This window comes from Eptesicus fuscus, chromosome 17 (genome assembly GCF_027574615.1).
Source record: "Eptesicus fuscus isolate TK198812 chromosome 17, DD_ASM_mEF_20220401, whole genome shotgun sequence".
Taxonomy (NCBI): Eukaryota; Metazoa; Chordata; class Mammalia; order Chiroptera; family Vespertilionidae; genus Eptesicus; species Eptesicus fuscus.
The window spans coordinates 40,624,804-40,648,036 of NC_072489.1; the positions used below are offsets into that span (position 1 = coordinate 40,624,804).

The 23,233-nt window shown below is 50.3% G+C and overlaps 2 protein-coding genes across 2 annotated transcripts in view; both read left to right on the forward strand.

Moving 5' to 3' along the window:
* Positions 1-17,038, forward strand: part of PI4K2A (phosphatidylinositol 4-kinase type 2 alpha) — a 54,540-nt gene extending 37,502 nt beyond the window's left edge. Inside the window, exon 10 of the mRNA XM_054728778.1 lies at positions 17,020-17,038. The gene's annotated coding sequence lies outside the window, so the exon portion shown is untranslated. The remainder of the gene's footprint in view (positions 1-17,019) is intronic.
* MARVELD1 (MARVEL domain containing 1) lies at positions 13,480-17,084 on the forward strand. The gene is made up of 2 exons (XM_054728779.1): positions 13,480-14,776; positions 17,020-17,084. Exon 1 carries the CDS (start codon positions 13,643-13,645, stop codon positions 14,162-14,164), a length of 522 nt encoding a protein of 173 aa, XP_054584754.1. The 5' UTR covers positions 13,480-13,642; the 3' UTR covers positions 14,165-14,776; positions 17,020-17,084.
* Positions 17,085-23,233: the final 6,149 nt, after the last annotated feature.

The window sequence follows — 23,233 nt, forward strand, 5'->3', positions numbered from 1 at the left end:
GTGTTCTGGCTCCTCCCCCTCCCTCCGCCGGCCTCGAAACCTAAGTGCGAAGATTCCCGGGCCCAATCAGAGACGGAGCAACAGCGAGGGGCGTGCCCGCCCTGCTCCCTTCCCTCGGCCCCCGGCCGCTCTCGCGTCTCGCTGGGAGGTGCCCCGCTTTCATTGACGTCAGTCCCCGGGAGAACGCGGTTTTGCTGGCTCGGGACCCGGGCGGGGCCGCATTCCTGCCCGGGGTTGCGGCAGCGGCGGGCCCTGCAGTGTACACGTGACAGGTGCCCCCTCCCCTGGGCCCAAGGCCTGTGCGCGCAGCGCCGGTTCCTTGCAGCGTGCGGCCCTCAGCAAACAGACCTGCAGCTCCTTATGCTCGCCTCCCCAGTACTTACGTTCTGGTTCCAGCTTTGGGGGACAGAAGTGGACAGTAAGTGCGGTGGTCGGACCGTGGGCTTCAAGGCCAAAATGTCTTGATACGAACCTTGGATTGGCTGTGCAAACTTGGGCCAGTTACCTAACTGAGACAGTATTTTAAAAGGTTTATTCATTCGACCGTGGTCCACAAGGATCCACCCTGTCCGAGTTTCTTGATAGGCAGTGAACTGGACACACCCATAAGCCCCTCTCCTGGGGTAATGTACAGTTTAGTAAGAAAGGCGGGTATTAAAAATCCTAAACCATTCAGTTGTTATTACAACTGTGATAAATATTATGGGAATTAGAGGGTAAAATGGAGGAACCTAAGCTCTCTCTGGGAGGTCCTGCAAGGCAGAAGTCACATTTGAGCTGAGATACGAAGTTGGTCACATGAAGAGGGACTGGGAAAAGTGTTTAAGGAAGAGAGAATAGCATGTGCTAAGGTCAGCAGGTAGTTTGACTAAGGAAGACTTGAAATGAGGCCTGGAGTAAGGCTAGCAAGGGAGAGAGGTGAGGAAGCAGAAGGCAGAGGCAGGCAGTGACGTTTCCATTTCTTCTTCTGAAGACCCTCTAAGCCTAAGGGGAATAGCATTATGTGTATTTACTTCAGAGACATTTAATAGCACTTACAATGTGCAAATAATGCCAGTCAGCATTTTACAAATCTCAGCTCATTTCATCCTCATGACAGATTTGTGTTCTTAGAAGGTCACTTTGGTTACAGCTTGGAACTTGGACTGGAGGAGGCAGGAGCAGATGCAGGGTATCCAGGATGGTCTGGATAAACGTGTGTTTACTTCCCTGGAAGATGAGGGGTTGTTTGTGCCCTGGTTCAAAAATGGTCAGGAGTAGGCAGCCAGGTCTGCCTGACTTCCTTTTCTCTACAGAGCTGACCTTCGTAGTCATTGTATTTCTCTTCTGTCAACGTTCTGAGGGGGGGAGAGTAAGAGCCTGCACAAAAGGATTTGTGGGTCCCTCTTTGCAAGGTGGAAGGGACATCCGGGAGCTGTTCTTCCTCACCCCTCAGACTCTACGTCTTTCTGTCCTGCACAAAACATCAGCAAGTGCTTTGCTGTCGTTAAAAGGGTTTGGACAGTGGTTTCTCTTTGCTTTTCCTGAAGCCCTGGGGAAATATTGAAAAGAGCAAAGAAATCAGCCACGTTCCCCAGTAGAAAGTAGTGCTGTGAAGCCTGTCAGCCAACTGCTTGGCTGAGGAGGGGGCTGTGTAGACTGGGAACTGGGAGGCTGGGCTTCTGAACCAGGGACTCCTCTAGCCCGTTCTAAGCAATAGAACGGCCAAATTCTTGGCATGTCAGTGCTTGGAGAACCTAGGAATTCTGAGGTCGTGAGCTCAGATGAGCCTACCAGCGTAGGTATTGGGAACTTGTGGCTTCTGGGTCATATGTGACTAAGGCTGGGTGGAGAGTGTCTCCAAACATTTTTTGCAGGCATGTGACCATGTACTTACCACACAATGGAACCATTTCTTTTGATTCAGTATTTCTGATGAGAAGATGGGGCACTTCCACAGTTGTGTGGGCCACGCAGAAGAGGGTGATCTGGGATCCACCCCTAACAGGGACCTATTTAGAGAAGGTCACCTCTGGGGCTAGAGCCCTGGAGTACTTCAAGCCAAGATGGTTTTACCACGAATGGGTTAAGGTCTTTTTCTGGGGAGTACAGAGGGAACTTTCACACTCAGCTGAAAAGCAACAGTGTGGCTTTTGAGTCAGCTCTGTGTTTTGTTTTGTTTTGTTTTTGATAAATGATCCTGGTCATTCTAAACTCTTTTTTTTAAGTGCCCTTCTGCTTAGGACATTACGCACAGCAACTTACAGCCCTCTTCTCTGAACTTACAACCGGAACAGGCCAAAAACAGCCACGTTCTGCAGGCAAAGGTTATATTATTGAAACACTAAAAACAAACAAACAAAAATAACAAGCAAGCAAACAAAATACCATTTGTGTACATTAGAATTAAAGGTCAGTATTGTATTAGTCAGTTTGGGCTGCCATAACAAAATACCACAGACTGTGTGGCTTAGCAACAAAACTTTATTTCTCACAGTTCCAGAGGCTGGGAAGCCCAAGACCAAGGTGCCAACCCATTTGGTTTCTGGTGAGAGTTCTCTTCCCAGCTCGCAGATGGCCACATGCTCACTGTGTCCTCACATGGCGGAGAAAGAGAGAGCTCTCAGGCGTCTCTCTTATAAGGACGTGAATCCTATCAGGTCAGGCCTCCACTCTGTGAACATTCTCATTTATCCTTACTTACTTTCTTTAAAAAAATATATATATTTTATTGATTTTTTCCAGAGAGGAAGAGAGAGGGAGAGGGAGTTAGAAACATCGATGAGAGAAAAACATCAATCAGCTGCCTCCCTGCACACCTCCTACTGGGGATGTGACCCCAAACCAAGGTACATGCCCTTGACCGGAATCAAACCTGGGATCCTTGAGTCCACAGGCCGATGCTCTACCCACTGAGCTAAACCGGTTAGGGCCTTACCCAAATACAGACACTCTGGAAGTTAGAGCTTCAACATATGAATTGTGTGAAATATAATTCAATTCATAGCAAGTATAAACTCATGGTTTTTAATATATAGGCTAACAGTAGATATAAAAATAAATCTAGCTAGAAACATATGTATGCTTGTATGTGCAAATGTATTTATGCCTACGTATACACAAGAACACACAACCATACACATTTCCAGTTGTGTCTGCTGAGAGGGCCCAGAAGCAGTGGCACTGCAAAAGGCGTAGCACATTTAGCGCCCAGATACTGATTTCTCAGAGCCATTCTCCACAAAAGGAACCATGGCTCCTTGGAGAAATAATCGACTCTCCACTGGGGTTGAGGAAGTTCAAGAAGTTCCTAGAACATTTTGTGCTGGAGAGTAGGGAAATACCCAAAGAATGATAGAGATGTGTCAAAGACGGGTCAAAGTTTATTAGGACTCCCCTTAGTCAACTGCAGAGCATCAAAATAAAATATGACAATAACATGTTACCACCCAATGAGTAGATTAAGAATACTAAGTCAATAGTAAAATAAATAAGTGAATAAAGAAGTAAACAGAGGAGACAAGAAAGGCCTTCCTGCTAGTGGAATGCCAAGTAATAAATGTAGAAGAAGTGAGGCAGTCAGGAAACCATTAGTAACTACTAAAACAGCTTTGTGGCCATTATAAAAACAGGAACTGTGGCATTTTGCATATTTTTTCCTCCGTTACGTATACATGGCATTTTTGTACATATTAAACATTTTTGTCTTTTTCTCTCTCTTCCCCTTTTCGTTTTATGTGTAAGTTGTTGGAAGTTCATGTTTCAATTTAGTTTTTAGGTAACGGTATAGCCCATCTGAGAAGTATTTAACAATGAGTGTTGGGACTGTGTATCTCCTCACTTTGGAGAGAGGGTGAGAACTTCTTTACTTGTAAGAAAGGTAGTTGTAACTCATTAGGTGGAAATGTGGAGTTGTTTCATTGTTGTATGGAAGTCTAAATGTACCTAGAAGGTTGCATATGGAAGTTGAGTCTCCAAAGGGGTGGACTATGCCATTATCTCTTGGATACTGCCTGCGCTGGAGCAGTCCTATAAATATTTCTCCTTTTCCAGCTGGCGCACTGCTCAGCTTTGACAGTAGAGGGAGCTGGTAAAGCACTCTGGGAGGAAAGAGTTTCTCCCTTTGGTTCTGTGCTTCTCTCACCAGGCTCCTTCAGCTGGCTTCTCCAGTGCCCACTCCTGGAGCACATGTGGCACGTCAGGTGCCAGGCCCCTGCCGCGTGGGCAGCTTCTTCAGCACCCACGTTCTATAGCACATGGCAGCAGCAATACACAGTGGCTAGCAGCTTCCCTGGGCACCCCCTTGGGTGTCCTTGCACTAACCTTTGAGGTAGAAGGACACGAATCCTATCAGGTCAGGACTCCACTCTACGGACACTCTCATTTATCCTTACTTATTTTTTTAACCCAAATACAGACACTCTGGAAGTTAAGAGCTTCAACATATGAATTGTGGGGAAATATAATTCAATTCATAGCAAGTATAAACTCATGGTTTTTTAATACATAGGTAAGCAGTAGATATAAAAATAAATCTAGCTAGAAACATATGTATGCTTGTATGTGCAAATGTATTCATGTCTATGTATATGGAAGAACACACAACCATACACATTTCCAGTTGTGTCTGCTGAGAGGGCCCCAAAGCAGTGGCACTGCAAAAGGCGTAGCACATTTAGCGCCCAGATACTGATTTCTCAGAGCCATTCTCCACAAAAGGAACCATAGACCGGACCTTTTGATGGCAGGGGAATCAAAGCATTTGTAGCCATTACACAAACAAACAAAGAAAAGTGAAACTAGGATTCAGACCCCAGTGGTTAGCCTCCAAACCCTCCTTGCTTCATTACGATGCCCTTGTAAGAAACAGGTGAAGACCTGGATAAAACAAAAAGGCTGATCCTTCCATGAGTAAGAGGAAACGCTCTATACCTGACTGAGCGGTGGGTGAGCTGGGGAATTAAAGGGGACACATTTCCCTTTTCTGGGGCCACTTGCATAACAAGATGAGAAAGGGAAACGGCATCAGCTCTCGAAGTTAGCTCAAGTAAAGTGGGGGGAGGGGGCTACTCTAAAGCAACAGTGAGTTCGCAGAAATGAAGTCCAGCAGGGTAACATGGAACACGTCATAGGCAGCTCTCATCTTCTCAAGTCTCTGCTTGCTTGGCTGTGGTGGTTCATTTTATGTGTTAACTTGGCTGGATCATGGGCTGCCCAGATACATATGGTTAAACATTATTCTGGGCGGGGGCAGGTGAGGGTGTTTTTGGATGAGTTTAACATCTGAATTGGTAGATCAAGTAAAGCAGATTGCCCTCCCTAATGTGAGTGGGCCTCATCCAGTCAGGTGAAGACCTGGATAAAACAAAAAGGCTGATCCTTCCATGAGTAAGAGGAAACGCCTCCTACCTGACTGAGCTGGGGCATTGCTATTTTTTCCTGCCTTCAGGCTAAACTTTACATCATCGACTCTCCTGCCTCTCCAGCTTGCTGACTGCAGATCTTGGGACTTGTTAAGCCTCCATAAATGCAAGAGCCAATTTCTTGTAATAAATCTATTCCTTCCTTCCTTCCTTCCTTCCTTCCTTCCTTTCTTTCTTTCTTTCTTTCTTTCTTTCTTTCTTTCTTTCTTCTTTCTTTCATCTATCTATCTACCTTCCTTCCTACCTATTCTCTTTCTCTGAAGAACCCAGACCCTTTTCTGCAGACCAGCTTCCTCTGTCTACCCAGAATTTCTATTCCCCACAAATGTGCCTAGTGCACTGGCTTTGGTTACCCAACACTAGCTCCATTCAGGAATTCCATTAGATTCCAGAAGAAGGAATCTGATCAGCCCAGCTTGGGTCAGCAGTGGAGGAGGAGTGAGGGCAGAGCCTTACAGTATAAATATACCATCGATATCTGGAGCCACTACTCGCACAGGGGCTGCGAGTGGGGGAGAAGGCCCCATGGGAGAGACAGGCCTTCCAAAGCATTTCAACTCCACTGGAGAGTCTTGTTGCTTCTCTTGATCCCTGAATGCCATGATGCTGGCTGTTTTGGCATCTTCCTGATGTGTCAGGGCAAGTTCCTATTAAGTCTCTAGGGGCTTCTGTGACCTTTGATCTCTGAACTGTGGCAGCAGTGTCCCACTCTACCTGTCTAGGTTGGGGAGGAGGTATTTCTTGTCCGTAGAGAGAAAACAAGCGTTGGGGAAAATCCCCACAATTCACCACATCTTTAACAGGTCCCAGTGGTAATGGGAGGTTGGAAACCCAAGTGGTGGTGGAGGGGAGACCACATTTGCTTTTGCTGTGTGGTGTGAGTGGATAATGCCTTGTAAAGAGTCTGTTGTGAGACGGGACTTTTGGGGAATGTTCACTGTGAAAGCAGACTCGGGGACTCTAAGGGCAGCTGTCTAGTGGTCTGGAGATCTAAATTTAGTTCCTAGCTCAGTCTGTCTGAATCTCATTTTCCTCAGCTGTCAAGTGGAGATAATGAAGCACCTATCTCACCAGGCTGTTGCAAGGGCTAAGAAGGTGATGCAGGTTAAACACCCAGCACAGAGCACTATTTGATAGGGACTCCTGGCTCCAGCCTAGCCCTTGGGGTCTACTCCTCCTGCTTTAAAGCTCCAGCCGTGGTGAGCTGGGGAATTGAAGGGAACACATTCCCCTTTTCTGGGGCCACTTCCATAGCAAGACGGGAAAGGGAAGCAGCATCAGCTCTCCAAGTGCAGATCTTGAGGCCCGTAACAACCACGCCCACTCATGGCCTCTTGTCTGGCCCCCTAACCGCTGACTATCTACAAAATTGGGACCACTTTATTTTTTGTATTTTTATTTTGTTAATCCTCACTGGAGGATATTTTTCCATTGCCTTTAGGGAGAGTGGAAGAGAGAGGAGAAGACAGAGAAGCACATTGATGTGAGAGAAGCACATTGATGTGAGAGAAGCACATTGATTGGTTGCCTCCAGCATGAGCCCCGATCAGAGCCCGGGCTGGGGAGGAGACTGCAACCAATGTGCGTACCCTTCACCGAAAATGAACCTTTTGGTCCATAGGACGATGCTCTATCCACTGAGCCAAACCGGCTAGGGTGGGACCATTTTCTTTGTACCACTAAGATGCAGTCCTCTGATGTCTTGCCTCCTGGACCAAGGCCTAAGTCCCAGGTATGTACAGTGGTTAAAAGCCTGGACTCAGAAATCAAATATTTGAATTTCATTCTCCAGTAGCTGTGTGACATTAGATATAACCTTCTGTGTCTCGGTTTCCTCCTCTTAAAGTGGAGATGGTTTTAATAGCCCCTGTCTCACAAGGCTATTGCGAAAAGCAAATGAAACAAGTGTGGAAAGTACCTAGCATGGGGCCAGGCCCATGGTGAGTGCTCTGCAAATGTTAGTTATTAGTATTGAGCCACTGCCGCTTTTATCCGAGGCTGACTGGCAGAGTGGTGTGATTGGCCCAATCCATTCTGGCTCAGGTTGTCCATCCTCATAGGTGAGGCCCCTCCTTTCCACCAGGAATGTGGTCTGTTGGGCCTGCACATCCCCATCACAGGTCCCAGCAGGAGGTAACCTCATGTCATGGGCAGCTGCTTAATAACATGGTCCCAGGGGCACCTACCCCGGTCACCCACCGTTTGTTACTTAGTCTTCCGGACCCAGCCTTGCCAGCCAGTGTGCAGGGTGGCTTCACACGAGGATAAGCCTCAGGAGGTACCTGTGGCTCCTGGCCAGCTTCCCCTGGGGAGTGAGGGCTGAGCTTTGCCAGAGTCGAATGCCTTTACCACTTGCCCAGGCCCATGCATGGCCTTTGTCTTTGCCCAAAGGTGCTTTATGGCCCCAGCAAAGGCCAGGTATTCCTTGGGGGCTGGATTATCAAGCTCAAGAGCCATCCAAAGTCCCACCCAACTCCACCCAGGGGCCCTCACCCACCAACCCAGAGGCCCCTATTCCCATAGCCTGGTGGGAGCCACCTTGGGAACAGGCCTGGAGGCGTGAGCCACTTAGCCCACAGATGAGAGGGCATGTGCTGGCCTGACTTATAGAGCCCTTTACTCTGTAGCCTCCGGGAACTTCCTGTCTGGGTGCTGTTCCAAGGGTGTCACAGAGTGAGCACTGGATTGAGTCAGGAGACCTCAGTTATAAGTTTGGTGCCCACATCAACCAGCTGTGTGACCTTGAACAAGTCACTTACCTTCTCGGGGCCTCAGTACCCGTCCTCCATAAAATGAAAAGCCTGGAGCAAATTATTTTTAAGGCCTCTTCCAGCTCAGACACATAATTGTAGGTACATAGTAGGTGCCAGGTACATAGTAGGTATTCAGGAAATGCTTATTCAGTAATTTAATAATAAAATGCAAGGCAAGATTCTACAGGTGAAGGCACCCATCTTTCTCACTACTCATTTTGCCTCTGCTGTTAATTGATTTGTGTCAAGTGCCAGGTCAGGACCTGGCCCAAAACAGGCGTTAAGCCAGTGTGCGTTGCGCACATATATGCGGTATGTTTACAGTGGCCCAGAGGCTGAAGACAAAACAGATTGGACTGAACAGTAATTGTTCCTTCCCCTCTGGACATCGGAGCTTACAGGAGCCATCAAGTGTCACTGCTCCTTGTTCCCTCAGCAGCCTAGGCCCTGCTTTTGCTCACACTGTTCCCTTTCCTTACAACTGTGGTCGGCAAACTGCAGCTCGCGAGCCACATGCGGCTCTTTGGCCCCTTGAGTGTGGCTCTTCCACAAAATACCATGGCCAGGGCGAGTCTATTTTGAAGAAGTGGTGTTAGAAGAAGTTTAAGTTTAAAAAATGTGGCTCTCAAAAGAAATTTCAATCATTGTACTATTGATATTTGGCTCTGTTGACTAATGAGTTTGCCGACCACTGCCTTAGAACACCTGGTGAGGGTCTGGAATTTACACTGCTTACCAGCTAATAAGCTAGTCTGTAGTCTGCTATTGTTTTATAAATGCTGACAGAAGATACAGGATTGCTGAGCCAAAGACAAAGGACCTACCTCCTTGGCTTAGCAAGCAGCGTGAGCATCATTGTTCCCTCTCTTTCCCTTGTTCCCAAGTTTCATGGGAGGAACACAGAGCGGTGCAAGTGAATGTTACACATGGCGGGGGGGCGGGGGGGTTTGCATCATAGCTGAGGAGTACCAGGCTTGGTACTCCCACCATTGTCCCCTTTTACCCAGACCACTTTTATAGTAAGCAGCAAGCAAGCCTGCTCTTTGTTTTAGAGAAATTGTTCCCTCATTTCTCAAAATTGTTGGCCACAAACACAACTCTGGGAACTGGCTGGGGAGAGAGGCCTTGCATTCTTGGCATACCGGGTGATAATAACCAGGGATGCTCAGAATCTGTGGTGGGCTGCCTCGCCCAGTAACAGCCATCCCCCATCTCTGCTTGTCAAAATTCTGTCCATCTTCAAATGACACTTCATTCTTGCAGCTTTCCCCAGCCCTTCCATCACACATACATTCCCCTTCCCTTTTGCACTTTCTGTGTAGTTCTCATGTATCCCTCTACTTTGTGTCCACAAGGTCTCTCCCCTACCAGCCAAGTGCGAACACTCTGAGGGTAGCCGGTCCTCTTCCTGCATTCTTCAGCCAGACTGTTTGCATCCACAGGCGCTTAGGCCATCTTTGTTGAGCTGGAGGAACCAAGATCTTTGTGCATGGCTACGTTTCTGCAGAGAGCCTGCCGAACCACCCCCTGGAATGCCTTCAAGATTCCAGAGGCTAAAAATATCTCCCCAAAACCGCGGCATTGACTTCCTTGTAAGGAGTGACTTGGCGGATGAGGCTGAAGGTCTGGGCCCACCAGGTGGCGCCCAACCCTCAACTTTTCAGATTTTTTTTTTTTTAGAAATGGTTCTTCCCTTTACCTGTTTATTCAGTTAGGTTCCCCACTCACAGAGGTACTTTGTCATCAGTCCGGCACCCAGTTGCCTGTTCTAGCCAGCCCTTCTCAAGACTGGAGCCCTGCGGGCAATGAGGATGTCCCTCCAGGGGGTTTGCTAGGGGAGGCTGAGGGGAAAGCCTTGAAATGGGGGTCCGACGACCTCGGTGTGAGTCCCCACACGTACTGGTTGTGTTTCTTTGGGCAAATCACGTAACATTTCTGGGTCCCTGTAAAAGCAACTGAGGATAAAATACAGGAACGTATATAAAAGAACCCAGGCTCCTGTTTAAAGAGTCACCCATCAGCTCTGTGAACATAGTCCGCTTCCTTAACCCTCCAAGCCCTGGTTTCCCCATCAGAGATCTAACCGTAGTAATTTTATAGGGCTGTTGTAAGAACTAGGTAGGACAATTAATATAAAGGGCCCATCATAGTGCCTCGTGTACAGTAGGCATTCAGTTTATAGTGATCACATATATATTATTTATCCTCAGCCCCTAAAACAATGCCCAGCACTTAATAGGTACTTAATATCCACTTGCTGAAAGGATTTCACTGATGAGGAAACTGAGGCACAAAGAGGTCCCAGAACTAGGGAGTGATGAAGCAGTCTGCCTCCAGGGCCTCTACACCATGATGTGTTACACATCACCATCTATTTATTTACATGTGCATTCAGCCCTGGCCTGTGAGGCTCAGGTGGTTAGAGCGTCGTCCTGGATACACCAAGGTTGTGGATTTGATCCCTGGTCCGGGCACATTTTCAAGAAACAACCAATGACTGCATAAATAAGTGGAACAACAAACCTTTGTCTCTCTCTCTCTCTCAAATCAATAAATAAAATTTAAAAATAAATAATTAAAATATGCATTCAGAGCTTGCTCAGTACCTATAGGTGGGGCTGTTGGCAGGGAGAGGCATTAGTCCCTGAGAAGCCACGTACTTTTTCTCCCCTAAGGGGAGCCAGGCTGCTGAAAGAGGGACCCGCTCAGCCAGGCCAGATGTCCTGGACGCTTCCCAGGAGATGAGAGACTAGTTCTGTAGAATAGGATTAGCTGGGATTCTGATGCATGCGCAGTCCCCAGGGTAAGAGGGCCTCTCAGGTCCATTGCTGTTTCTGCAGCCACTCAGCCGTCCACTTCACTGACATCTGCTGAGTCCCTTATACGCCAGGCACAGGCAAAGATGGGAAGGCGTGAAAGCCAGTGCTTACAATGCAGCCCACTCAGAACTAGTGCCGAGGGATGCTCCACGTGGGGGCTCAGAAGAACCAGCAATCGACAGTTTGGGAGGCTGGACCAAAGGGAGGGGCATTTACACTGGGCGCTGGAGGATATGTAGGAGTGTGCCAGGCAAGTGGGGTCTGGGAATGGAGGGCATTCTGAGCTTATTTGGGAAACTGAAGACGTTGGATAGGGTTGACATGCTGGGTGGGATCATGGGTAAAGAAAGGAAGTGAAAAATCAGGAAAGTGGAAGTCAGTTGGGGCGAGATTATGAAATATGCCCATAGAAGAGATAAAGCCCTATCCTGTGGTCTGTGGGGGAAGCAGTGCAACAAACAAGCAGGTCTGTGTTTTAGACCTGGTGTGCAAAGGTTGGATAAAAGGAGAGAGACGAGGGACCAGCTGCAACGAGCAGTTTTGTGGTCGTAACTCCTCTAGGCTCCGTGCTCCCCTCAGTAAAGGAGGAAACCCATTCGTGCCCCCATTTCCTCATCTGTGAAATCCTCTCAGCAAGTGGATATTAAGTACCTATTAAGTGCTGAGCGTGTTTTGAGGCTCAGATGAGAATACATGTAAAGCATACTAATAACCATAATGTAAAGTATCAGTCGTTCTCATTACAGGCCAATTTTGCCTAGTAGCTCAGCAAAAACACACTTAGGGTCCAGCGGTGTGGCTCAGTGGTTGAGCATCGACCTCTGAACCATGAGGTCATGGTTCAATTCCTGGTCAGGACACATGCCCAGGTTGTGGGCTTGATTTCCAGTAGGGGGTGTGCAGGAGGCAGCCAATCAATGATTCTCTCCAATCATTGATGTTTCTATATCAGTGATGGCGAACCTATGACACGCGTGTCAGCACTGACACGCGTAGCCATTTCTGATGACACGCGGCCGCATGCCGAGGATGAAACATCTGCTGCTCCTGAGGATGAAACATTTGCGACTAGAGTCTTGGAGTTAGTTTTTTCCTCAAAGTGACACACTACCCGAGTTAGGCTCAGTATTTTGGCAAAGTTTGACACACCAAGCTCAAAAGGTTGCCCATCACTGTTCTATATCTCTCTCCCTCTCCTTTCCTCTCTGAAATCAATAAAAATGTTGGGTTTTTTTTTTCTTAAGTAAAAAAAAAAAAAAAAAGCAACATGAGAGCCGAGGCTGGGCTGCTTTGGCTCACTGGGAAGTCAGAGGAAAGGGGCCTCGGAAATAAGTCAGGGGGTTAGCCTGGGGTGAGCTACTGCTGCCCACTTCTCCCCTGGTTGCAAGTCTCCGAGTTTAGGAGATGGTGCCTGTGGGGGAAAGAGAGGAGGGAAGGAATGGCAGGGGCATACTCCCCGGGGGGAGGGTTCGGGCTGGGTCCTTTGTGTTGAGAATATTGCTCCCTCTTGCAGGTGGGAATCTTAGGGGAGGTCTCAGGGAAGGGTCTCAACAGAATATTCATCAGCTTTCCAGGTGTGCTCTCTCAGGGTCATGGTCTCCACTGATTGGCTGGGGCCAGGGTAGGGGGTCATTAGTCAATGCAGCTGTTTCGTAAGGCAGCCATGGCTTCACTTGCTTTTCTGGGCCTGGAGCTGACATACACCTGAGGCCTAGATGTTATCTTCCGGGAGGAAAAGGTCAGGGGGTCTGAACTGCAGGAGCAGCGCTCTGCTAGGGCAGGAAGGGTTACACAGGGGAGGAGGTTCTTGTTTTCCCAGTTCTGCCTCTTGCTGGGCACCCCGTGCTTTCTGCCCTGGTGACCCTCTGAACCTGGCCCATCCTCCTTGCTCTGCTCATGTCTGTCTATGACAATGGGACTTCGCTTTGTGGCCACGTGGGAGGTCAGTGTGGCCTCCGGTGGGTGGTGGTCCCTTTCTCTGACATGGAGAACTTGGAGGGCTGAGACAAAGTCTGGGCCCAGCTCTGGACAGGATAGGTTTGAGGTAGGCGCTGGCAGGATTCTACTGATGACCCGGTGAGAACAGATGTCAGGTCAAGATCAGCACTGCTCTCCTCCAGCGCCGAGGAGGGGCCGGGAGGCCTCGGTGGGCGCTGAAATAGGAGGAAGGAGAAAGAAAACAGCTTTCCCCTCCGCGGCTGGACGGGAGCCGCGAGGCAGGGCGGCCCGGATGCGGCACACTTCGCCCAAGCTGGATGTAGCGGAGGGCCCGCGGCTGGCTGCGGGGTGCGGGGGCCTTCCGCCCAGCCCCGAGGACTCAGGATTCCGGGCTGCGAGTCCGGCGCCTGCGGGAAAGGGTGGCCCCGGGGTGGTGAGCGAGGCCGAAAGAGATGGCAGGAAGCCGGGAGGAGCGATTGGGGGTGGAGACCGGGGAGGAGAAGGGAAAGGGGGGCCGGAGGGGTGGAGAGAGGGAGAGAGAATGAGAGGAGGGCGGAGAGGAGGAGAGAGGGGAGGAAGGGTGGGAGCCGGGGAAAGAGCCGCGGACTAGGAGCCAGCGAGGAGGCCGCGGCAGGCGCAGCGGGCACGTCGGCCGAGCCTCCCGCGCGAACCAGGCGCCGCCATTCCGCTCCTCGGGGCGCCGCCGCCGCCGCCGCCGCGCTCGGGGGCCATGCTCCCGCCGCCCCCGCGCCAGCCGCCGCCCCAGGCGCGCACGGCCCGCAGCTCGGTGCGGCTGCAGCGGGCCTTCCTGCGCGGGCCGCTGGGCGTGCTGCGGGTGCTGCAGCTGCTGGCCGGCGCCGCCTTCTGGATCACCATCGCCACCAGCAGGTACCAGGGCCCCGTGCACTTCGCGCTCTTCGTGTCCGTGCTCTTCTGGCTGCTGACCCTGGGCCTCTACTTCCTCACGCTGCTGGGCAAGCACGAGCTGGTGCCCGTGCTGGGCTCGCGCTGGCTCGTGGTCAACGTGGCGCACGACCTGCTGGCGGCCGCGCTCTACGGCGCCGCGACAGCCATCATGATCGACCAGACCCAGAGGCACAGCTACTGCAACCTCAAGAACTACCAGATGCCCTGCGCCTACCACGCCTTCCTGGCCGCCGCCGTCTGCGGGGGCCTCTGCCTGGGCCTCTACCTGCTCTCGGCGCTCTACAGCTGCTGCCGCCGCTACCAGGGCGAGCAGGAGGTGGCGTGAGACGCCCCGCTGCGGGGCGGGGGACCCGGAGGACGCCAGCGCCCCAGCCCTTCCTGCCGCCCCGCGCCCGTGCGCCCCGGCACCCTCCCTCGCGCTGCGTTCCCGCCGCCGCCCGCGCCCAGGCACCCGGACACCCCGACACGCAGTTCCCGCCCGACGGCTGCGCCCCCGCCCGGAGCCCGGACCGCTGCTGGGATGCGCAGTCTCCAGGGACCCGAGCCGGGCTACATCCGCAGGGCGGACGCGCGCTCCCCTTCCCCTCCCGAGGCGAGACCTCGCGGTTCCTCTTCCCCTTCCCCGCTGACGGCGAGACGTGGACAGGCGCCGCGTAGATCCGGCGGAGGCTCCCAAATGGCTGCCAGGCTTCTGGCTGCGCCCCTGCCCCCTTCCTGCCGCCCCGCGCCGGGAAGAGCACCCCCTGTCCCTGGGCCCTCTTCCAGCCTCGAGTGCCGTGAAAGGCAGGCACGTAGCCGCGGGCAGGGCTAGAGACAGGCCGCCACTGGTCCCGGGATGAGCGACGAGTTTGGTTTTAGTTTGGGATTTTTTTCCGGACATCCTGCGCAGTCCTCCCCTCGGTGCTTTGATGTCTTGGGGTGGGGCCTATCTCCAAAGGTGAGGATGGATGGTCAGGGCCTGTGGGCTGTATTCTTGCCTCTGTCTGCTCGCCTTTGTCCTCTCGGTTCCTGGAGGCCAGACCCAAACGCACTGCTAGCTTTCCCAGCCTTACCCTCCCAGGCCTCGGCTCCACTCCCACCTCCCAGTATCTGTTTGCATTAGGGATCCCACACGACCGCCAGGAGAACGTTAGGGTGAGCTCCATTCAGTTTTACAGACGGAGCCCTAGAGCTTGCTTGTAAGAAAAGCCAGAATAACATTGGAACCTTGCCTCCCAACTCCCCTTCCAGCGCTGTTTGCATTAAAACAGTGGTGTTCCCTGGGATCCTGGCTCAGGCGTTACCCTCTGAAAGAGGGTTTCCGGGCTGAATGGGCTTGTCATAGGAGTGGCCCCCCCTTCTTGGAGAGTCACTAGCATATCAAAGGCTCTGAGAAGTCCTGCTGTAAAACCAGACCAGAAGTGTTTATTGCCCCTGGGCCTGGATCAGATTTTGCCACCTAAGGTTCCCCTGCAGTCTTGGCCTTCATTTCTTTTTGAGGATTTGGGGTGCTCCCTCTTTCCCAGGGACTTTCTCTAGCAGAGGGAGGGCCCAGCCCATGAAGGAAAATAGCCAGGGAGAGGCCTGGGAACTGGTGGATTTGAACATTCCTTTACATTGTTTGGGAAGTGAAGCCAAAGTTATCCAGATGGTTTCCCAGTCAAAAGGAACGACACCTGCAAGAGATCCCGGCTTTGACTGTGACGGTGGTCAGCTCTCAGCTGGGGTGTACCGCTGGCCCCAGCCTCAGGGAGGTATGAGACATCTTTGTTTTCTGGAGGGGCTAGGGGCCATAGGCCTTTGAATAAAAATACAGAACTCCTCTTTTTCTAAAAGTTAGAGGGTTTTTATTCGGAGAGCAAGTTGGAGGGGTGACATTAATAACCACATGTCCAAAGAATTGTGATAATTCAAACTTTTTGCTAAAACCTTCAAAGGTCTGCTCTTTGGGGGAAAAAAAAATTGCCGCTCTCTGGATTAGAAACTAGAACAGGGGAGGCCGGAGTGTGTCTTTGTGAGAATGTTTGTAAGGCTTAGGTGGAGAGGTATTAGATTTCTCTGTTGTAGTTGTGAAGATCTGGGTGGTAGGGCACTTATGTAAGCTTTACTTGGTCACCATAGCATTTATCTAGCCCTCTGTGTGCCTGGCACTGCTCAAAGCACTAGATGTATTCATTTCATCCTCTCAACAACCCTATTGAAGAGGGTTCTATTATTATTTCCTCATTAGAGGCCCAGTGCACGAAATTCGTGCATGGGTAGGGTCCCCAGTGGCTGCCAGCTGGCAGCTGGGGCTTCCCTTCCCCGGCTGCTGGCCGCTGGCCCAGGCTCCCTTCATTCTGTGCTGCCCCCTGGTGGTCAGTGCAAGTCATAGTGAGCGGTCAAACTCCCAAGGGGACACTTTGCAAATTAGGCTTTTATTTATTTATTTTTAATATATTTTATTGATTTTTTACAGAGAGGAAGGGAGAGGGACAGAGAGCTAGAAACATCGATGAGAGAGAAACATTGATCAGCCGCCTCCTACACCCCCCCCCCCACAGGGGATGTGCCTGCAACCAAGGTACATGCCCTTGACCGGAATCGAACCTGGGACCCTTCAGTCCGCAGGCCGACGCTCTATCCACTGAGCCAAACTGGTTTCGGCGCATATTAAGCTTTTATATAGAGAGATTCCATATAAGGAAAATGAGTCACAGAGAGGTTGAGTAACTTGCCCAGAGTCTCCTAGGTGGAGCTAGGATTTGAACTCTGGCAGTTTGGCCTCTTTACGACCAGGCTTATATATAGTAAGGAGTCAATACATGTTAGATACTGTTCACATGGTTATTTTAAAAATCACTTAAATTGTGATAAAATATACATAACAAAATTAACCTTTTTTGAGCGGACAGTTCCGTGATACTAAGTACATCCACATTGTTGTCAACCTTCACAACCATCCATATCTGGAACTTCATCTTGTAAAACTCAACTCTGTTCCTATTCAAATTGGTTATCTTTGTTTTCTGTCCTCTGGGAAGTCCCAGACCTCTGAGCCCCTCAGTGTCTCAGTTAGGCTGGCACGCTGCTGCCATACTCCAGGCAGGGTAACTGGTCCCTCAGCTCCCTCCGCGGGTGCCAGCCAGAGCCAGGGGTGGGCTTTGCTGGGATACCTGGGCGTGCCTCGGAGACCCAGTGACGCTGGTTCTTCTGTTGCAGGTTTCTGTGTTGCAGGGGCCCTGGAGATGCCCAGGGATCCTGGCCTGTGTCAACACAGGGTTTCACAGCGGGGGCGGGAAGGACCTCTGCCCGGCAGCTTTCTGTCCACACCATCCAGTGGAAAAACCAAGATGGGGGAAGATTCATTTTTGCCTCAACCTAAGAGAAATCCTGAGTGCTGTGACTTGGGCACAATATTCCAAACATCCGGAACTGAGCCGTGTGCCTCTGGACCCTAAGCAACGGGTTTTGGCTCCAGCTTTTGTTCCTTTTCTCTCTTCTTAGACCACCATCGAAGCTGCATCCTCAGCTCAGATCCAGACCCCTGAGGATGCTTTCTTAGTCCCCCCCCGGCCCGTGGTGCTCTGTCTGTGGTCCAGTGACCTTACTGGGGAGCAGATTTCTCCTTGGCCTTCATGGTACCTTATCCACCCAGATGTGCCTGAAACATTTCAGTGCTCACTGGCTCTTCTAGATGTGCCTTGTGCTTCTCCAGATGTGAGAAGAGTGTGTAATATGGCCCCACATCCTCTCCGCCCCCTTGAGGCCCTGTGCCGTAGGAATGGCCACCTGAGCTGGCCCAGAATGTTTGGATACTGGAGGCAATCTCTGGCTTCTCTCTCTGGACTCCAGGACTCAATCCAGTCCAAGACCACTGTGGGCTGCTCCCAGCCTGAAGTCTAGGACCACTTGCAGACCCAGGAGAGGATTTTTCCAGCGTTCTACAATGGTCAAAAGAAAGGGTGGACATGGGAGGGCTGAGGGCTGGTAGGGAGAGGGACCAATGTGCCTCATTTAAGAGTCCAGTGGTGATGACTAATACGCTTTTCTGAATAAAGTTCTGTTTGTCTGATCTTGTGTGTGTGTCTTCTCTCCTGGCCCCCAGCAGTAACCCTCTGTGCCAGGCCCCCTGCCTCCCTCCACGTTCTCATTATACCACACCGCCCTGTTGTCTGCCTTCCCGGGTTCCCTCTCCTGGACAGTTCACAAATTTTCAGTGCATTTGGGGCAAGGCACAGGAACCAGAGGGGGAAAAAACTGCCTGTGTCTGCCCTGACTGAAGCAGAGGGAATTCTAGGGACCTTTCCCAGCTCTCAATAGGCCCTCTGATTGGGAAGCTTCATTGCCTGGTGGGTAGACACAGAATGACCATGGAGCCGGAAGGATCCTGTTGTTTAACCCCCTCATTTTACAGAAGGGGAGATGAACCCCAGGATGGGGTGGCAACCTGCCTGAAGTCAGAGTTGAGTGGGGGTGGAATAGGATCTCTTGGAGCGCAGGCTCTGGTTCCTTTGTGCAGAGCACGGTGCCTGCTCTGGCGTTGGCTCCTGGACACACCCTACCCCTTCCCCCTGCTTCTAGCCACAGCCTGCTGACTAAGATGCCCTGGAAAGGGTGGGAGGGCAGTTAACAGGCTTCCTTGCTGGCTCTTCCCTCCTGTGCCCTGGGCCTGAAGTCTGCAGCCGGGACACAGGATTCCACTGACAGAGTTCAAAACACACTGAATGGCTCCAGGCAAGGATTTGGTGCTGTGTGTGCTTCACACCCACTCTTTCAAAGCACCCTCCCAACATACCACACACACACACACACACACACACACACACACACACACACACACACGCACACACACACCCTCCTCTTCGCGGTTTGGGTTTCCAGGTGGCGGAAAATACCACCAGCTTCCAAGGACCCTTCCTTACTCCTTTTCTCTCTGTGTCTATTTATGGATTCCTCTCCAGTGAAAAGTGGCCTCCCTCTCTGCAAAGGCTGTGTTAAGTTCTCTGCTCTGTTTTATCTCGGTGGCTTATTTTGCAATCGAAAATGTGCTTCTACTTGCTTCACCTTACATGACCTTGCCAACAGTCTTAGAAATTGGCACTGATGCTCCCATTCAGTAGGGAAAGTGGAGCCCCAGAGCGGGGAAGGGCCTCACCCATGGTCACACAAGCTGTGGCAGGACAGGGGCCTGGAAGGGAGATGTTCTCACCCTCAGCTGCCGGTGGCTAAGCCCTTGTGGTCCTCTGGCAGGCTCTGGCACTCAGGTGGAGTTTGTTTTTCCCACCTGGAGAGCAGGTGTTCAGGAATGGTTAATCTGACATTTCCTGTTTGGTGCTGGGGCACACTGAAACAGGATACTACTCAGGGACATCACTGAGCCCATTTGAGTCTGAGGGATACAAGGGATTTGCTCATTTATGTCTTTCACTTTTCCTGCTTTTCTAGGGATGGGAGTGGGATCATTGATGGTGAGGAAGGAGGGTTAAAACATTAGTATTTTCAGGGATATAAAGAAAGAGCAGGGATATAAGAGAGAAAGGTCTGGTTAACCCTATGTTTTTATCATTTTGTTTGTTATGGAAGTTATGTGTAAAATAAATACCAGTATATATCCAGTATAATGTAATAGCAATATATGCCCATTAAAAAGTTAAGCTGTTCAGAAGCATACAAAGTAAAAAGAGAAGACACTTGATCATCCTAATCTCATGCCCTGGAGATAAACCACTGTTAACTATTAACTCTCCTTCCTTAATTTTTATAACTAATCAAATGCACACACATGTCCCTAAGTACATTCAGATTCTTCTACAATTTTCTCTTACGACAATAGCATAGTTCTAACCCTTTGGCTATGTTCGATAGATACAATAATATACTTTACCCTTTCTAAATGTCCATATGAATAGTCAGGGACTGTAGGAATTTTGTGGCCTTTCTGGACCCATTCTAACGTTCTCACTTTGGTTAACTTTACTTCCTTGGCTGCTTCCGGTAGGAATCATAGTTAAACCCTTAAAATGAGAGTCCTTCTATACCGACGAGGCAATAGAGGCTTCGGCGGTGAAGTGGCTTGCCCAGGCGGGTGCTCCTTGTACCCCCACACAGCCAAGAGCAGAGAGGGAGGGCGGGAGCCCGGGCAGCAGGAGGGTGTGCACACCACCCCGACCTCATCGGCCTGTGGAAACGGCAGTCTGGCTCCTCATCTGAAAGCCCCTTTGTTCACCCTGTCCCGTGATCCTTCCTTTGAACTGGGGGGCTGTTTGGGATCTCGCCGGCACCAAGGCTGAGAAGTTCCTTCCCCAGCACCGAGGTGAGAGGGAAGGCACGTCCCTCTGGCTTCATACCTGCCTCTCCCTAGGGAGGGATGCGGGATCTCCTTACTGCTGTCTTCCTAAAGGGGGCGCTCTGACGCCCAGGCCGTAAAGCACTTCTGAGTCCAGGCTGGGAAGAGAGGAGAAAGGGAACTAACTTCATGAAGTGCCTGCGATGAGCCAAGAACGTGATGAATACCTTATGTAACATCTCTGACCACCCACACGAGCCCCTGAAGCATTATTATTTTTTTTAAATATATATTTTATTGATTTTTTACAGAGAGGAAGGGAGAGGGATAGAGAGTTAGAAACATCGATGAGAGAGAAACATTGATCAGCTGCCTCCTGCACACCCCCCCACTGGGGATGTGCCCGCAACCAAGGTACATGCCCTTGACCGGAATAGAACCTGGGACCCTTTAGTCCGCAGGCCGACGCTCTATCCACTGAGCCAAACCGGTCAGGGCCCCCTGAAGCATTGAATGCCCCCATTGAACAGACGTGGAGACAGGCTCGGGCGTTTGATCTGCGCAGGGCACTACGTGACAGAAACAAGGTGCAAACTCAGGGCTGTTACCACAACATGCTGTTTCTGAAGATTGCCCAGCAGATGAACGGTTGCTCCCAACTATCAAAGTCTCCACCCAGACCTACGCTGGGCTTTGTGGTCGTTCCATCTTGAGCTAAGGCAGGAAGGGGAGACTGCAGAGAAAGTTATTACAAATCTGAATTACATCAGCTTCTTTCTTCCCAGTTTACAACGAAATCGGGTAGTTACCTTTATGCTTAATCAGCTCACTGTGCTGAGGTCATTCTCCCAGTCCCTGGAGACAGTCCCCCTTCTGTCTGCCAGATGTTAGAAGGACGTGCAAGACTACCCCTCCTCCCAACACTCCTCCCGCTCAAGGCCCGGTGCCAGAGGTATGGACCCCGACCTTCTGGATACCTAACCGCTCAGCCTGTCCTGTACTCTGCTGTCTCTTTCTGTGTCCCCCTAGCAGTTCACATGACTGGCCCTAATGGTTGGGTGAGCTCACCCTGTGAGGTCAGAGGTGAGCCTAAATCTCTCACTAGTTGTCTGGTGTTAGGCAATTCACTGAAGCTCTTTGTGTCTCCGCGTCATCACCCACTAAATGGGGATAATGCTAGTACCTACCTCACCGGGCTGTTGAAAGGGCTGAATGAGGCCCTGCACACAGAGCAGAGTGTCTGGCGATGCCTCAGGGCTGTCCAGCTCTCAGCAGCACCGGGCTGTTGGGAGGACTTCATCAGAGAGTGTTTGTAAGACGCGGGGCCTGAGCTATAGCAAGTGCTCCTACTTGTTCATTCCTTTCTCTCCTGGCTCCTCTCCCCACCTGGGGAATGACAATCTTACTCTGGACGGATCCCTCTACTGTTCTTTCTTGTATCTGGATTTGAGCTTTCTTGAAAAGATGGCACAGAAGTGTTAAAAATTATTGTTACCTACCTGAAGGTCGAACCTTCTCTGTAGAATCCAAGAATCCAAGGTCCTTCTTTACCCTCCTTTTATTCCTCTTGCAGTCCCCGGACTGTGCCTGCTTTCAGCCTGGGAGAACTCGCTGTCCATCTTGTTTCCAGGGTTCCTGTCCATCTGGAGAGATGAACTGACCACAGGTTCTCGGATGTCAGTCGTGGACGTTCACAGACTCCCCTCATTACATGTTTGCAGGCTCTTCCATGACTGCATTCAAACTAAAGTTTGTCCAGGCACAGGGGGCATTTACAGGGACAGGTGTGTGCTCGGCTTCCCTAACGGTTGCGTATTTGGGCATTTCACAACATGTCTTGCCTCACTTCCCTGGTAAACTGTGTTATAGGTCACCTTTTCCTCCCCGCTGTCCCTAGGAACGGGTGACCTTGCTGGGTTTGTTTTTTTCTTTCCTTTTCTTTTTAATTTAAATTTTTTATTGTATTTATGTATTTAAAGTATTACATAAGTCTCCTTTTCCCCCCATTGACCTCTCCCCTGTTGCTCCTACCCCCCAGCACATGCCCTCGGCCCCCTCCTGTCTGTGTCCATTGGTTATGCTCATAGGCATGCATATAAGTCTTCTGGTTGATCTCTTACCCCCCAACCCCCGCCTTCCCTCTTAGGTTGAATGGTCTGTTCGATGCTTCTGGCTCTATTTTTGTTCATCTGTTTATGTTGCTCATGATATTCCACAAATGAGTGAGATCATGTGATATTTATCTTTCTCTGACTGGCTTATTCACTTAGCATAATGCTCTCCAGGTCCATCCATGCTGTTGCAAATGGTAAGAGTTTCTTTTTTTTTTTTTTTTACAGCAGCATAGTATTCCATTTTGTAGATGTACCACAGTTTTCTAATCCACTCATCTGCTGATGGGCACTTAGGCTGTTTCCAAATCTTAGCTATTGTAAATTGTGCTGCTATGAACATAGGGGTGCATACATCCTTTCTGATTGGTGTTTCTGATTTCGTGGGATATATTCCTATAAGTGGGATTACTGGGTCAAATGGGAGTCCCATTTTTAATTTTTTGAGGAAACTCCATACCGTTTTCCACAGTGGCTGCACCAGTCTGCATTCCCACCAGCAGTGCACGAGGGTTCCTTGTTCTCCACATCCTCACCAGCACTTGTCGTTTGTTGATGATGTTTTTTCTTTTACATTAAATTGATGAACTAGCTCAGTGATCTTAACGCAGATACTAGAAGACCAAGGTGCTGGGATTTTTTTGTAGTGACTGTGATACTGATCATATTAATGACTAACTTATTGTTGATAATGGCATTAATAGTAATAAAGATTACACAGTGTCCCTACCTCTTGTATTCAGAGTTTGCAAAATATTTTTACATTCATTATTTCATGACATCCTCATATGAACAGATAAACAATGTAGATAATAACTGCATTTAATAGATGAGCTTCAGAAAGATGAAGTGATTGCCTTGATTGTCCTTTAAAAAACAACAACAGTTATGCCCTAGCTGGTTTGGCTCAGTGGATAGAGTGTCAGACTGAAGGGTCCCGGGTTCAGTTCTAGTCAAGGGCATGTCCCTCGGTTGCAGGCTCCTCCTGGGCCTGGGACCTGATTGGGACTCCTGCAGGAGGCAGCCAATTGTGTTT